Below are 17,198 nucleotides of genomic sequence, written 5' to 3'. Positions count from 1 at the left end.
AAGGGAGAGGCAGGGCAAGGCAGGAGATGAGGCTGAGAGAAAGGTAAAGGTAAAATCCTGGCGAGCCAGATGTCCTCAAGAACCAGACTTTACCCTGTAGATGAGAAGAAGCCAAAACCAAGTCTTTTTTTTTATTTTAAACCAAGTCTTAAGGAGAAGAATAAGATGGTCAGCTTTATAAGAGGCCACGTATTGTTGGTGGTCAGACTGGGTAAGGGCTTTGGAATCAAGTAGATAGGGTTTTAATCTCAGCTCATACTTTCTAGATGAATGACTTTTCTCCTCAGTCAGAATGGGATCACAGGATTTTGTGAAGAATTAACTGAAATCAATTATGTTTAGAAAACCTTTGTGTCTGGGAAATAGTAAGCCTCACTGAAAGTTGGATGTATTACGATTTGCTATTATTTATATTTTGGGTCACTCACTCTAGTGGCATCCATGGCTCCAATGGAGGAAGCCAAGAGTAAGGACAGAGGAACCTTGGTATTACAGTGATCTAGGCAAGAAATGATAAAGAGGTGAAAATGGCAGGCTTTGGTGATTAGTTGCCCTGGAGGCTGAGGAGGATGCAGGAATCCAAGTAACTCTCGAGCACCAGGCTGAATGGTTGCATGAATGGTGGTACCACTAGAATACAGACATAGGAAGACAAAGATGGGGAAAGATAATTTTGGCTTCAGACATGCAGAGCTTGAAGAGTTTGCAAATGGGCAATTAGGCTGACTTCTGCCTAAATCTGAAGCTCACCAAGGGCTAGAAAACAAACTGGAGAGTCATGAGGACCAAGTCGGTAACTGAACCAATGAGATGGCATTACTTAGAAGGCTGAGAAGAACTGTGAACCGGGACAGGACTTGGGGCACTGACACAGACACTGCAGAGTGCAGGTGGGGGGCAGGTTTGGGTGAAAAATAGGAGAAGCAATCATTAGAATATCCTGAAGAAAATTAGGAGGATTTGATACCATGATAGCTTAGTGAGAAGGGGATTTCAAGTTTTAATACTGTTAGTGCAGCCGAGAGGCCTGGTAAGAGAAGACCTGGAAGACAACAGCTGAATTATGCAGCAAAGGTGTGGTTGCAAGGACAGGTTGTGGGAGTGCAGGTAGAAGTTAGACAGCAGTGGCTCAGAGCTGTTTGAAGGTGGCACAGAAAGTGAATACAGACCACTTAGGATGTGTCTGCAGAAAACAGGAAGAAGTAATGGCCACTGAACAGAGTTGGCTCAAGTAAGTTCAGAAGGTGTAGGCATTAAATAAAGCTTAGACAAGCTACAATGTCAAGAAGAAATACATCATTTAAACACAGGATCTGCTTTTCATTAATCATTCTTCCTTCCCTAACTTTCTATGCATTACTAAGAGAATGAACACTTCTACTACGTCCCAGGTGGACAATGCACAATTTGATAGAAAAACAAAAATAATATTAGATATTTATCTAAAGCATTTGACATACACCAAAAAGGTATTTTGCCAAAAAAATCAGAACCTGATGCTACACAGGAAGAAACTCAAGCTGTCAGATGCTCTATAAAATGCTGCTACTCTAAAAATAGAGCTACCCTATAACCCAGCAATTGTGCTACTTGGTATTTATCCAAAGGATACAAACATAGTGATTCGAAGGGGCACCCGCACCCCAATATTTATAGCGGCAATGTCCACCATGGCCAAAATACAGAAAGAGATCAGGTGTCCATTGACAGATGAATGGATAATGAAGAAATGGTATATATATACAATGGAATATTATCCAGCCATCAAAAAGAATGAAATCTTGCCATTTGCAACAATGTGGATGAAACTAGAGGGTATTATGCTAAGGGAAATAAGTCATTCAGAGAAAGACAAATACCTTATGATTCCACTCATGTGGAATTTAAGAAACAAAACAGATAAACATAGGGGAAGGGAAGGAAAAATAAAATGAGAACTGAGAGGGAGGCAAACCATAAGAGACACTGAACTCTAGGAAATAAACTGAAGGTTGCTGGAGGGGAAGGGATAATTGGGTGATAGGCATTAAGGAGGATACTTGATGTGATGAACACTGGGTATTCTATGTAACTGATGAATCACTAAATTCCATCTCTGAAACTAATTTTTAAAAATGCTGCTACTCTTCAAAAAGCCATGAACAACAAAGAAAGTCAGAGCACCTGCCAGGGTGGTGGAAACTAAGATGGCATGACAGTTAACTACAACTTGGGATCCTAGAGCAGAAAAAGGACATTTGCAGTGCAATGTGGGTAAGGTCAGTAGAGTCTATAGATTAGTTAATAATATTGCATCAGTGTTGATTTTTTGGTTCTGATAATGGTTATGCAAGATGCTAACGACTGGAGACAGTGGGTAAAGGACATACGGGAACTCTTTGGACTATTTTTGCAGCTTTGTAAAAGCCTGAAATTATTTCAAAATGAAAAGTTAAAAAATTGAATATTTGTGTATTTGTATGTAATACACTAAACAGCACAGAGCTTTAAAATTCAAATAATGTCATGTTCTTTTTTTAACAAGTTATGTTTTTGAAGTTTATAGCTAAATATGCATCTCTTGGTCATGTAACCCCAGATTTCAGCCTTCTAACATTCACATTAATGACAAAAATTACTCTAAAACGGCTGCTTTCATTAAAGTAGATATGACAAAGTTTTATTCAAATAAAGGTAAAATTAGTATAATTATCAAGATGCTACTACACAGTATCAAAAAAATAAAGCAATGGTATTCACCTTATTAGGGTGGGTTTGAGAATCGTATAAAAATTAGCAATACTATCCTCCCCAAAATACTTAACACACACACACACCTAATTTGTATACAATTCATAGGGTTCAGAACCTCCACCCCCTTAAAGTAGAGGTCCTTGCACCTAAATTAAGAACCTCTATAAGAAAGACAAAAAGGGGAAAAAAATCAAACCCAAGTTTGCAATTTTAGCAATTGTACATAGTAGATATCAGAAATAGAAGGGAAGAAAGAAAAAAAAAGAAACAGCCACCACAAAAATCCAAAACCCACCTTTGAAAAACACAGAAATATACAAAATATAACAGATCTCTTTTCAAGTTCATAATTGTGCTTGCAAGAAAATAAGACGATTATGACGGACCAGAAATAGTATGTGAACACCGAAGCCAACCCCAGCCTGGGCAGGAGGGAAGGAGGATCTGAGACTCCCTTCCCCAGGAAGCCAGAACTCTTAAAGGGCTCCCCCAACCCAGCAAAAGTGTGACTCTAGAGAGCAATTAGGCAATATCTAGTGAAACTGAAGACACATGTTCTCTCGACCCAGAAGCTCTGTTCCTTCTTGGGTACCCTGGCAGACATGCACGGGAAGGCTCCTGGCAGTGCTGTCCATAACAAAACCTTAAAAACAATCTTCATATCCATTGTTAGGAGAGTGGAGTGATCATGTTGACATCTTCATACACTGTTATATCAAACAGCAGTGAAAACAAATGAACGAGGGTTATACACACCCACATGGATGAACCTTACACATAATGAATGAAGAAGCATGTTTCAGAAGAATCAATACATTGCACTATTTACATGTATTTTATAAACATTTATCTCCTCAGTTATATTTTATTAAGTTTTACTATAAATATTCTATGCACATTTTCATTTCTGTATTTCCACTATCTCTATATTAAAATCTATAGGTATGTATAAATACAAATATAGTGAAAGTATAAAGAAATGAATAGGAATGACAAACACCACATTCAGCTGGCAGCTCCTCCAGGGTGGGAGTAGAAGAAGGAGATGCAAACATGGAGCCTCAACCACACTGGGCATGTTTTATTTCTCACATGGTGATGAGTACGTGGGTGCTTATTTCATTTTTTACAAAACTTGTTTGTAGGTCTGAAACATTTCATAATAAGCTTAAAAAAAGAAGTCAAGTGACTGATTTTACCTCTACTCGTAACCATTTTCCTTTGCAATGGAAGAGGCAGACTTTTCCACAGAAGGGTAATGAAACGAAGTACTCGGAGGTCATGTGCTACAAAACAGAAATGCAAAACACTTTTATTACTCTTAGCAAGCAGCGGATTTCTACACTGTTAGAAAAACATTGCTGTGGCTCGGGCTGACTGGTGCACCCATACTTAGCCAGGCTCCCCATGAGGAGTGTGCAGTTGTGTGTGCATGAGGGCGATGGAACTTCTGTCTTGTTTCTCAGACATTTGTTGATGGCATTGTCTACTCTCCCTCCTCACACATGGCTCATAAATCAGCCCTGTTAAAATGTCTACAAACGTTAGTGTGCAGGTCAGTATGATTCATCCAGCACTGATGCCATCAGTTAAACATGAAGAGGGAGGATGACTCTGCCAAAGGAGAAGAGCCTGGATGACAGTGAGGTTGGGCTAGCTGTCCAGAAGGCCTCTTCCTTTCAACTTTTTTTTTTAAGATTTTATTTATTTGACAGGGAGAGAGAGAAAAAGAGTGAGCACACAAGTAGGCAGAGTGGCAGGCAGACAGAGAGAGAGAAACAGGCTCCCTAGTGAGTAGAGCCCCCAGTACTTGATCCTAGGACCCTGGGACCTGACCTGAGCCCAAAGCAGACACTTAACTGACTGAGCCACCAGGCACCCCTTCTTTTTAACTTTTAACATTTAAATTCAAAGATGAGATTTTAATTCCCAAATAAATGTTATCAACACAAATACAGAGATCGGTGCCAGTGAAATGTCAACAAATCACGGCTGTAAACCTCTTCATCCTTCTCTTTGCTGTAGTTTGAAGCTAGGGACCTGCCATGGTCTTGCTTGTTCAGGATGAATGTTTCTACTCTCCCCAAAGGCAATGTCTCCATTCAGGTTACCAGTACACAAGGGACTATCAAGAGAGCTTTTCACCACCAGAGGTAATAAGAACATATATGTAAATGAGTCACTGGAGTCAGCTTCTCTGGAGGTCTCAGATTTCTCCAAGATAGATTAGCAAACCAAACTTAAGTAATAACCCTGAGATACAACTAAGACATCTGTATTACAGAAAGAGGTAAAGCTATATAGATCTAATGCCTCAGTTCTAGGCTGTAGTCTGAATACAAGTTTAACCCAATTCAGTAAATATTTTGGAATACCTATTCTATGTATGACACTAGATTACATACTGTAGTAGCTAAATGAATTAGGTACTTAACAGTACCTGGTAAGGCAAACAAACCTTCTACCCTCAAGAAGCCTGCACTCTAGTAAGGCAAACAAACACCCAAATAGGTAAACTACCATGCTGCAAATGATGCCAGGAGGCACATTCAGAGGTTAGAGGGAAGGGTTCACTTCTGTGGGTGAGGGGGGTCAAGACTGAAGTCATATTAGGGTTTAATCACTCAAAACCATAGCATATTCCAGATTACAAATATAATCCCCTAATGGAGGTAAGAACATCACCTTAGAACCTTAAAACAAAACCTCTACAGATTGTGATTCAGAAAATACTACTAGAATCAAAGGGTAAGGAGCTTATTAATACATTTAAACACAGAACCACATTTACTGAGATGGTAGGTTCTCAGGGACCAAAAAAAGCTTGGGGAGTGATGCCTAGAAATTATCTTCCCCTGAATTCCATGGTTTTATCTGAGACAGAGGACCCATCTGGCTCTAGCAAACAAAGTTACAAGCAGCTGCACTACAGTATCACCAACTGTACCTTGTAAATAACAAATCTGTCAGTTACTGAGCACTTACTCTGTGCCAGACACTGTGCTAAACAGTCTTGCCACTGGTCCTCACAACAATCTTATGGATGGATATACACCCTATTATATCCTCATTTGATAATGCAGAAACCAGTGGTTTTTGTTTTGTTTGTTTTGTTTGTTTGTTTGTTTTTTGTTTTGTTTTGTTTTGTTTTGTCTTTTAAGTTCTGCAGTCTGGGGCTCTTACCCACTACTGTATAGCTTCTACCTTCTACTATTCAAAAGTTACACACACGTATACTATTTAGTACATTCTTATATTTAATATTTAGAACATTCTTGTTTGCAATTTTAGGATTAATGCTAGAGGAGGAGGATTCTCTGCCATACCTTACAATGGAAGTAGTCCTCTATCTTATGCAGAAGATCGTTGAGCTTGTTCAGACCTTTACAAGGCACCTGGCAGTAGAGTGTGCCATCAGAGCAAATATTAGTCACTCTGACATTTGTGTACATAGCATCAATCTGGAACAAACAAAGGACACACCAAGGATGCTTGAGAATAGAGCGTAGCTCTTATCTGCTTAAGGGGTGACAAATCTCATTTGTCTTTGCATTTTAAAATCTTTTAAGTAAGCTGGAGAATAGATAAGATGATAGAGTAATGTGAAAAACTCATTTGGATACCTCTTTCTGAAAGGAGTATCTAATATCATGTGGTGAGGCACAAGGTAGACATTTTGCATACATTAACCTATTACCATGTTTCATTGCCTAGAAAGGCTAAGAATATAATTTGGGTTTTTTTCTCCCCATTAATTTATAGAAGTTATAATTACATAAAAATGTATTTTTGCAATATGATCAGAAATTAAAATTTAAAACTCACAAAATCAATCCCATTATCAGCCCACTTTCTAAAATGTGTTTATTGGCCACATGAAGGTTAGTAATTTTTAAAAACTATAAATGTAAAAGTTTAATTTTGGCCTTTGTTTTTAGTCAAACTATAATATTATCTTTATAGTTCACTTTTGTTCTACCTAGTAAAAAAATGTTTTTCCAATGTTGCAACAAAGCCTTCACAAGGACCATTTTAACATCCTATTCTTTAGAGTTGGCTGTTCTATAAGTTATTTAAGAATTTCCTTCTTTGCAGTAATTTATGTTTTTCACATTTTAAAACTGTAAAAGCTAGCAACTTAATAAACATCTTCATGGATCTAACTTTCCCTTTTATAGTAGTATCCGCCCATATTGTCTTTGCAAAATAATTTTTTTACATTTTTGAAATTTAAATTCAATTTGCCAACATATGGTATAGTACCCAGTGCTCATCCCATCAAGTGCCCTCCTCAGTGCCTGTCACCCAGTTACCCCATCCCTCTGCCCACCTCCCCTTCCGCAACCCTTTTTTTGAAAATAATTTCATATAAAATACAATTTTAGTGTAGAAACTGGAAAATAAAATGAAAACCCAATTCCTAATAATGACTGTTTATGTTTTGGCCTTCTTTCCCCCTCCAACAGCACCCTTTGCCTTTTTCCCCTCAATACACAATCTGTCCCTATTTGTTGCTAGCCCAAAATTTAAAATGTTCTTTTCTAATAACTTTCTTCCCTACAATATGTTTAACAGATGACTATAGTGGTCACTGTGCTACCTGAAGGTGAGCCTCCAGAGACTTGTCACAGATCGCCTTTAAGCAGGTGGCGTTAATATTGACGTCGTCATCTCCTGAGGTGTCATACAGAACAACAAGCGGGATATCCGCTTTTTCAAGTATTTCCACTGCAAAGATCTTTCCACAAGTTAAAGATTCAACCACCTTTACTAAATCAGGATCATCACTTAAAACTTCCAACCCTGAAAAATATTGAATATTTTAATTTCTACTTAATTAGCAGAATCATTTTAAGATAAATGGATTGTTTATCTTAAAATGTTTTGGCCACTTATTATAATTGTGAATCTACTATAAAATTCTTACAAAATTTTCTAGGGAACCTTTGTTTTACATAACCTATCCTTAGGTCTTCTAATATATATTATAGTGTGAATGCCCTTTTAAATGATTACATAAAGGCAGGCAATCTTAAAACAGAAAAAAGCTGATGTTCTATCAGAATTTCTACCTAAGGAAAATGGTCTTCACTTTATATACAAACATATATTTAAAACAAAAAGGCTAATACATATAAGAAGTTATCAGTTATGTCTACCAGTCATGTATTTGTAATGCTTTTCCTAAAAATTTACCCTTCACCTTTTCATTTTTCTAATTAAATATACAATTATTTCATATAAAATGAACATGCATTTATTGGAAATTTACAAAATAATTTTTTCTGTATTTCTTTTTAAGTACACTAGGATGATTCTGAATATGCCAAAGAACTTTGTGATTTATCAAAGAAAGATTAAATTGTGTTTAACATAATATGGGTATCAGGTGAGTTTTATTGTAGGCTAATTACTTTAAATTCTTTGAAAATTATAATTCTATGTAGCATATACATGACAACTCTAAGTTATTCTATTAAACTAATTAAAACAAGCTCATCATTTCTGTAATGGTACTATAAGGTTCATTTCTGTATTCTTCCCCTTGAAATCCATAAGCACAAATTCACAGACTCCCTCTGAGATACATTTCTCTTGTTCTCTTTCTGTTCTCCAGACACGTAACATTACAGCTTTTCCCAAACCTCTCATTTCAGCATCCTAACTCTTGTCCTGTGCTCTTGACATGTTCTTTTCCAAACTAACTCTCACAGGTTTCTAACAGGCTTCTAAAATTACTTGAGATTTATCTCACAGAGCCATACCCAGCTCCTTTGATATAAAGACTCATTCTTGCTAAGAAGGAGGTATTTTTCCTTGGGCTAATTTTCAGGAAAGAATGGTGATCATTTTCTGAATTTAGCTCAGGCTCTCCTGGCACAGTGCTCACACACTTCCATTTCCATGTCTTTCTTCACATATGAACACAGCCACTGCATCCTCCACAATTGGAGGTTATCCCTACCATGTCACTGTTGCACACGTGAGGAGGAAAGAAAAGAACAGTGATACATCGACTGTGCCAGGGATGCACTAACTCATGCTTGGGTGCACGAAGGAGTGTTACTTGGTAATGAGCAGCACCCAGAGCCCACTTCCATGGGAAGAAGCAGAAAGTCACTTCACAAAAGGTCCAACAACTGGATTCAAACTAATCAAACCCCATAATTCAGGGCCTCCAGCAGTTGTTGCTAGGGCAGTTAGAACAACAACAAAACCTTTAAGTTGGCCAACAGACCTTTTTATGATAAACTATATTATATATAAAATAAAATAAAAACATTGTAGCATGTTTATAAAGATCATATCTTAGAAAGAGGACATTAAACATGATTTTATTTATATCTTTCAAGAAATAACACATTATAAGACCTTCAGATACGTAGTACATTTTAGGATTTAACCACCCAAAAGTACAGCGGTAATAATGTATGAAAATAGAGAGAGCTTTAAAAAAAGTTCCTCTTACCTGCTAGCTTACACTTCGTAGCTTGGAATGAGAGTGAACAGAACTTTGGGTTCAATTTGTATGCTTTGCTCTTTTCAATATTCTCACTGAAACCATAGTCAACATAGCATACCTGATGATAACAGAAACATCATTTAGGTTCAAATAAAATTCTTTATTGTTGCTTCTTAAAAAACATTTGGTGCCTCTAACTGGCTCCATTTATTCCATAATCAGCATGTCAAGGGATGCCAGACTGCCTGGAAAACGCCCAGGGTGGTGGCCCTGACTTGGGCCTCCTGACCCCAGGCCCCACTCCTCTTCACCAATGGAAAGAACAAGGGGAGACTGCTGAACTCAGCAGCACCACTGGTTCGGCCAACCCTGACTGCCCCCGCCCTCTCATCATAACATAAGGTGATGCCCACCTCACCTTATTCTTTCTTGATTCATATACTTCCACTAAGGATGCACACCCCTAAGGATCTGATTTGTTTCTAGAGAGGGCATCACCTATAGAGGGGTATTTATCAGATTCAAAATCCCCAGAACAGCACTTATAATGGCCGACTCCCAGCAATTATGCTTGGAGGGACCAGGCTGCTGTCAGCGACAACAATGATGTCATGGTTAGATAACAGGGAGTTCTACACTGTAAAAATAAGTACTTATGGTTTGTTTTTCTTCACTGGTGCAAAGCTGGGTTAGGCCTTAGTCCAGCTCAGCAAAAGCCCCCAAATCTGCTGAACAGAGGTCTGTGTTTGCAGAAACTTGCATAACTCTTCTTCACTATTAGCACAGATCATTAAGAGCTTGGATGTTATTTATAGAGTATTAATAAACACATTATATTGGAAAGGACTATATAAACAAAGCTTCTTTTTTGAGAAAAATAAAATCTAGAAACACTGAGCTGTGGTTTAGAATGATAACTCTATGATGATAACTACAAATCTTAGGGAAAGTGTTAAAAATCTAGTATACTTCTCTAACTCAAACAGATGATATTATTAAAACAAAACAACAACAAAAACCAAAGCAAAAGGCATGGCTGATAAATACCAAGTAGCATAGATCCAAGTGCTTTTACCTCCTGCAGAAAAATTAAGTCCACAGGCCACTTCTTAGTATGTAGATTATGATACTAAACATACAAAACAGAAATTCTCAGCAGAGAATCAAAGGGAAAAAAGAAGAGTTGCAGAGACCCTGAACACTCTTCCGGACCACCAGATAACTGGGTGTGGGGGGCCTGTATGTCGCTTGTTGGAGACAATCATTTCCCAGAGTCCTATGTTGACTCAATTCTCCCCATAGGTTGAGATCTCTGACTCGGCTCCCAGAGCAGACGGCTAGCCATTTAAGCTTGTGGGCCCATTTCTCTAGTCCCAGATGAGCACCCATTCCTCCTCCCCAGAGGCCTCAGGAGTCAGAAGTGCTCCTTTCCTTTAAGAGCTATCGCCACCTACAACCTGGACTCTGCAATTCCCAGACCTAGAATGGAGAGAACAAGGTCTAACAATAGGACCAACATGTGAAATCAACATTCCTAGGAAATTCAGAATGTATTCGTAGTATTAAGAGACTAAAAAATAAGTGCTCCAAAATCTTTAAAGGGTTTCTGTGACATCTGGAGCTTGTTTTCTTTTTCCTGCTTTCTTTCTGAATCAAATATCTTATCTTTTTAAAAAAAAAGATTTTATTTATTTATTCATGAGATACACACACACACACACAGAGAGAGAGAGAGAGAGAGAGAGAGGCAGAGACACAGGCAGAGGGAGAAGCAGGCTCCATGCAGGGAGCCCAACTTGGGACTCGATCCCCGGACTCCAGGATCATGCCTGGGCCAAAGGCAGGCACTAAACCGCTGAGCCACCCAGGGATCCCCCTCAAATATCTTATCTTTGTATGGCAGCTGAAGTTTACAAAACACTCGCTCGTGGGTTGAGAGTTTGACTACCAACACACTCTGCCCTGGGCCTTTGCCCTGTGAGGACTGAGTGGAGTTTCTCTCTCTAATGCCCTGGGATCAGCATAAATAGGCTGAGTCCTGGCATCCAGCCCCAGGCAATTCCTGGTTCTCTGGCACCATCAAGTGGCCATAGATCTCACAGCGCCACGTGAGAGAAGCAGCTGGAATCACTGGGATGCAAGTCTGGGTCAACACCAGAGGGCACTCACTTCAGGGCATGACTTCATACTCCTGTCTCCCATACTCACCAAGGATCTGACAAGTGGAAAGCAAGGAGGGAATTGTACTTGCTCTCAGGCACAGCATAGCTCAAGAGGAAAAAGACTTGCTAAGTAGATGGGGTTTCTCCAGATAAAGGGGGAACTGTATGTCTGTCTGCTTCATGGGGCTGTGGGGAACAAGCTCAGGCCAGAATTGCTCCAACGACTGCTAGGAGCTTAGGACTATACAACATACTGAGATACTCCTTCACTCCCAACACTCAGCAGCCACGCCACGGCTGGTGCGCCCCCCATCAGACACTTCCTTCTTCTGGCTTTCATGACACTGCCCTCTTGATTTTTACCTCTTCTTTAGACATTCTTCAGATTGTGTGAAAGGTTTTCTTTCCCAGAGGAGGTTCCAGTGAAGACAGGGTCTCTTGATCAGAGTGTTTTCTTACACAGGTAAGAGTATTTGAGACACAGATTAGGGAATGGAGGGATTGACCAAGGGCAAAGGACATTCACAGGCAGAAACAGGACTAGGGCCCAAACTGCTAATCATGCTGTGGTCCCTCCTGGTCCAGGTCTCTGCTTGGTCCTTAACTTTTCCAGATTTTTTTCAAACTTTATCCACATATAATTTATATTGAATGAAAAATGTCCATTTAAAGCATACAGTTTGATGGATTTTGACAAATGTATAGACCCACATAATGACCACTCTAATCAAGATACAGACCACATCCACCACTCCAAAAAGTTCCCCTTTCCTCTTTCCAATTAAGCCACCTCCATCTGTCCCAGGCAACCACTGATCTGATTTCTATCACTACAGATGAATTTCACCTGTTCTTAGGCATCATTTATCTGGACTCATACAGGATAAGTCTTTTGTATCTGGCTTCTCTCACTTGCACAGTCTATGAGTTTTATCCACATGACTGTTTTCAGTAGTTCATTCCTTTTCATTGTTGAATAGTATTCCATTATATGAATAAACTACAATTTGCTTATACATTCACCTACTGGTAAACGTTTGGGTTGTTTCTGCTTGGGGATTATAAATAATAAAGCTGCTACAAACATGTATAAGCCCTTTTGTGGACCTATGTTTTCACTTCTCTTGTGTAAATACTTAGGGTTATATGGTAAGTTTAACTTTATAAGAAACTGCCAAACTATTCCAATTTTCAGATTTTTTTAAAAAGATTTTATTTATTTATTCATGAGAGACACACAGAGAGAGGCACAGACACAGGCAGAGGGAGAAGCAGGCCACATGCATGGAGCCTGATGTGGGTGGGACTCGATCCCAGGTCTCCAGGATCACACCCTGGACTGAAGGCGGCACTAAACCGCTGAGCCACCTGGGCTGCCCCAATTTTCAGATTTTTAAAGTCAGGTCAAATTGCTTAAAAGCTATAGCTTTGTAGATTTACTTACGGAATTTCCCAAATCTCTCTGTAAATGGCCAAGGGTGGCTACGTGGTTTGGGTGAGCTTGCCTCTGGAGAGGATAAGGGCCTCTTCTGTGAAACCATCTGGGTAAGAAACAGCAAGCACTGCTTTCTGACCCTCCTGACACTGTTCTTGGGGTCAGGGGTTTTGGAGGAGAGTCTCTGATGGACTAAAGCCCAGGTTCAGCGAGCAGTATTCACATTCTGGGGCACAAAAGGGGTTATTTGCCAGGGACTGACACCACCACAAAAAATACGTTTCAAATTATGGAACAGAGGTTGTGGAAATAAAAGTATATTTCCCTGCTTGCAAAACCTAGACAAAACTGTGCCTTGAGAATGAGCGAGTACTCATTCTCAGTCTGCACTGAGGGAGAAAAGAGGCCATGGGGCAGAGGCTGACCACTAGGAACATGGCTAAGTCTGGAAATCTTGGAGCCTGCTGATGGAAGAGACTGGCAAAAGATCCCTCTGATCTTTCCAAGAGGACTGAGAGGGCAACACTCAGATAGCTCTTGGGGCACGACCTGAGTCCTGTTTCAGAGTTCCCCTTGACTGGCTGCAGAAAAGGGGAGAGGAAGACTGTCATGTCCTCTGATCTATAAGCTTTCCTCACACCTGAGTTCTGACCTGATAGGAAGTCCACAGATCCTCTGATCAGTATTTATTACACATCTCCTAGGAATGGAAATAAAGGCCTTTTCCTGATTATATCACAGATTATGAATACTGTCATAAAGAAGACTTTAAAAAAAAACCTCTGAGATAATATGACTATCACTGACTTAACAACTGACAGGGATAAAGTCTTTTACAGATATTATCTTGTCAACTCCTAGAAGAAAAAAACCCCTAAATGTAGTTAGGAAGGACCCAATATTAGAAGGAACACTTACGTTTGAAAAATAATGTGTTTGCCTTCATAATGCTTTGACAAAGTAAATAGTACTTGCCTTTATTCTGTTCTCTTCTGTTGAGATGATCTGTGCCCGTAACCAAGCATCCTCCTCAGCATTTACAGCCAGTAATTGCCCCACATGCACAGTCTGGACTGGCGTGACTTTAGGGTTCTTACTATAATACTCTTTCATCTCATCTTCCATTAATTCCTGAGCAGCAGAATAGTCTTTGCCCACATACCTGAATTATGTAAAGGAAGAAAGCATAAATGAAGCAACTCAGAAGGAAGAAAACCATGGGAATACATTAACGTTACTCTGTGTTTCTTCCACTGCCATCTTTGGTTCCAGTCTCAGGCATAGCTTATACCAACAGGTTAGAGAACATATATTTAGTAAACATTTCTTTTCTGTCTTGAAAAGGAAAATGTAATATTGTGGAGCTCGTGCAAAATAAGACCAGATCGAACACACCAGAGCAAATGCTTGACAACAGTCCAGACAGCTAGAGGATGTCACAGTTGGGGAATGTACAGGGAGGACAAGGCTAAGATTCAAGGGAAGGGAAGAGACGAGATATGGTGGGATATGGAGATGCCAAAGCAGGCCAGATTAACAAGAGTGGATTTAGGATTTTGACTAAGGCTGCGGGCAATCTTTGTAGATTATTGAGAAGAGAATCTAGTTGACCGTTTGACCTAAGGCTGGGGTTGAACAAGACTCAAGCTCTGAGAACAACTGAAATTTTAATAGAGAAAAACAAAGCCTTAAAGACATTAAACATGACCATGTGACAACCCATCCCCCCAGCTTACTGAACAAATTTAAACAAATTACCACAAAATGTTGAGTTTTGATATCCTTAAAGAGATATCTTCTGACTAAATCTCTTTTAAACTGTACACTTTCTGAGAAGTCTCTCTCATGATACAGCCTACCCCTTCTACAATTTTCTGCTGTTGAAACTGCAGTCACCTTGTCCTAGCATGTGTTATCACAACACACTATTTCCCTTCCTCCGACAAATAGGCTGTTTTTTTGCCTGTCAGTGCTGGGGGACAATTCTACTAAAGGCTGCCTTCCAGGATGTAAACTCCAGCAAACTAAGTTTGGGGCCTGCAGCAGGAGCTATCTCGGCCATAGGATGAAGCGTCTTTGGCTGGAACGGTGCTGTAACAGCACCAGAATCACAGACTGTGGAGATGGGGGACGTGCCACAAGCACATTGCCCTTAGTGTTGTTCTAGCTTTTACTCAGGGCCTGAGTGGTCCTATGTAGCTTTAAGAAACTATTCCCTTGGGAATGTGGTCATGCATTCTTAGTAACTATAAGCAAGACAGAAGATACCCTATTCAACCTATTTGTTCGAGGAAAAAAAAGCTTTACAAAGTCCTGCACAAAACGGAAAGAACGCCTCTTTTGAGGCAATGGCTATTTTAAAACCAAATACTATGTGGATGTTATCTACTCTAGAAACTAAGAAGCCTTGTCACACTGTGTGGGTTCAGTTGACTGAACTTTACGAATGTGAAGGTGTTGCCTGCAGTGCAGCTGCACGCTCAGCTCCCAACGTTCCTGGGAGGTCTGCGGCTCCACCCATGTGCCCATTTCCTGGGACCCAGAGTCTCCCAGGGGCTCCGTTTAGTGCTGCTACAGCTCTAGGAGCCCAAAAGGCTGAAGCCCGGGCAGCAACCTGTGACCTGGCAGTCTGCTGGGCATGGGCACCTGCTAGGGATGGGGCCAGGGGAGAGAAGCAGGATAAAATCTGCTCTCTACAGCAACCAGTGGAGATGAGTGGCTACACGGCTTGGGGTGAGGATGATGTTACAGTTGGTTTGATAGTGGAAAGTGACAAGAATGAGGTCCTGCATTGTCTCCAAATTACCTGAGCATGTGGGCAAAGAATGACAGGTAGGCCAACTCAGGTATGCCATAAATACAAGGCTTTACAGAGTTAATCTTTGAAACCAGAGACCAGGGATTCCCATATTTGGTCTCAGGGTTCCGCCATGACACCTCAGAGTGTCACAGGCCCAGTTTCTAGAGCCTACTACTGTCTGCCTGAGTAAAGATGTAAATCTACACTAGGACTCAGCCCTGCTGGAATCTAAGTCTTTGGAACTGGGGTTTGGGGGGGGGGGGGAGTTGCCAATGACCTAGGATCAACCCAACAGGACACAGTACCCCTTGTACTTCCTGGTTGCCAGCCACTGTGCTAAACGGTAGAATATGGATTCCAGGATTCAAATTCACACTGGAAAAGGGGGTCTAAATAATCTGAGGACCTGGATCCATCATCCTAAAGTAGATGAGAACCCTTTTACTACAGTCCTGGACTGGATCCAGAATCCTGCCATCCCTTGGTAAGAACACCAGAAATCACATGCTCTGTCTAGCCCAGTGCTGGGTGCTTGGTCGGACAATGGAACCAACAACTAACAGTATCAGACACCAAAGGATCCTGCCAAGGAGGCAGGTTTAAATTTTTTTATAATGATAAAGTTAGCAACATGTTCCTCAACAACCTTCCTCTACCTCAATTTATTAGTGAACCCCAGTCGGATCTCTAACTCTCAACAACCCATTTACAGCTTCAGGCTGTACCACATCTTAGAATAAGAGGTTTATTCATTTCCAACTGCTGTACCAAACAAGACCTCTGTAAAGCCTCTGTACATTTTACTTTGAACATACCAAGACACTTGATTCCACTTCATTATCCACTCAGTTTGTTTAAGTAGAAGAACTTAATATTTTTTATCTATTCTTCCACTGAAGGAACTTGATAATTTTTTGTGGTCTTTCTTTAGGGCATTCCCAGTTTAGCAATGATTCTCTGGAGGAATAACAGTCCAAACCATAGGGACATTTTGGTTGAAGCAGCCTGGATACTATTCTGATTTAGCCTTTTCCTTTTCTGTCCACAACCACTCTGGGTGCTTCTGAGATCCAGCTATTACACTGCTTCCCATTCTTTATCCAGAGTCAGAAACTATAAATTATAGTCTTTCAATATCTTTCATGTATTCTATATTTTCTCCAAAAGTCCACATCAAGTGTCTGGACCTTTTTTTTTGTTTGTTTTTTTTGTTTTTTTTTTTTGTTGTTGTTTTTTGTAATTTCAGTTATCACCAGCCACTTTGGCAATGACTGTTATCAAAAAGCCCAAGAAACCAGAGAGTACCTTTGGCTCCAAGAGTTAATCTGATGTATCATACTAGGTAGGCAGTGCTTAGATGTTCTGACATTTATGAAATGCTACATAGTCCCAGGTTAAATAGTATTACCTACTTAGTGGGTGACTTAATTTTTCTATGGATTAGGTATTGCTTTTGACATATATAGTTATCATGTTTTCAACATAAATTTTGTTTCACATTCAGAGCACACTATCATTCCAATTTTTAAAACTGCTTTTTTCTTTTCTCATAAGAACGGATGTATATTTAACAAATATAACAAATATTAAGTATGTATGAAGAGA

General features: G+C 39.9%; 1 protein-coding gene across 5 annotated transcripts in view; it reads right to left on the bottom strand.

The window, feature by feature from the left end:
• Nucleotides 1-17,198, bottom strand: part of TDRD7 (tudor domain containing 7) — a 72,835-nt gene that overhangs the window by 14,477 nt on the left and 41,160 nt on the right. For all 5 annotated transcript variants that reach the window (XM_072842035.1, XM_072842032.1, XM_072842031.1 and 2 more), the window contains 5 exons: nt 13,769-13,955; nt 9,203-9,314; nt 7,334-7,536; nt 6,060-6,194; nt 3,933-4,019 (listed from right to left, as the gene is read on the bottom strand). In XM_072842035.1, coding sequence (XP_072698136.1) covers nt 3,933-4,019; nt 6,060-6,194; nt 7,334-7,536; nt 9,203-9,314; nt 13,769-13,955 — 724 coding nt within the window. The remainder of the gene's footprint in view (nt 1-3,932; nt 4,020-6,059; nt 6,195-7,333; nt 7,537-9,202; nt 9,315-13,768; nt 13,956-17,198) is intronic.

The sequence above is a fragment of the Canis lupus genome, chromosome 10 (genome assembly GCF_048164855.1).
Source record: "Canis lupus baileyi chromosome 10, mCanLup2.hap1, whole genome shotgun sequence".
NCBI classification, from domain to species: domain Eukaryota; kingdom Metazoa; phylum Chordata; class Mammalia; order Carnivora; family Canidae; genus Canis; species Canis lupus.
The sequence above is the reverse complement of the archived record's forward strand: the minus strand, read 5'-3'. Positions and strand labels throughout refer to the sequence as shown.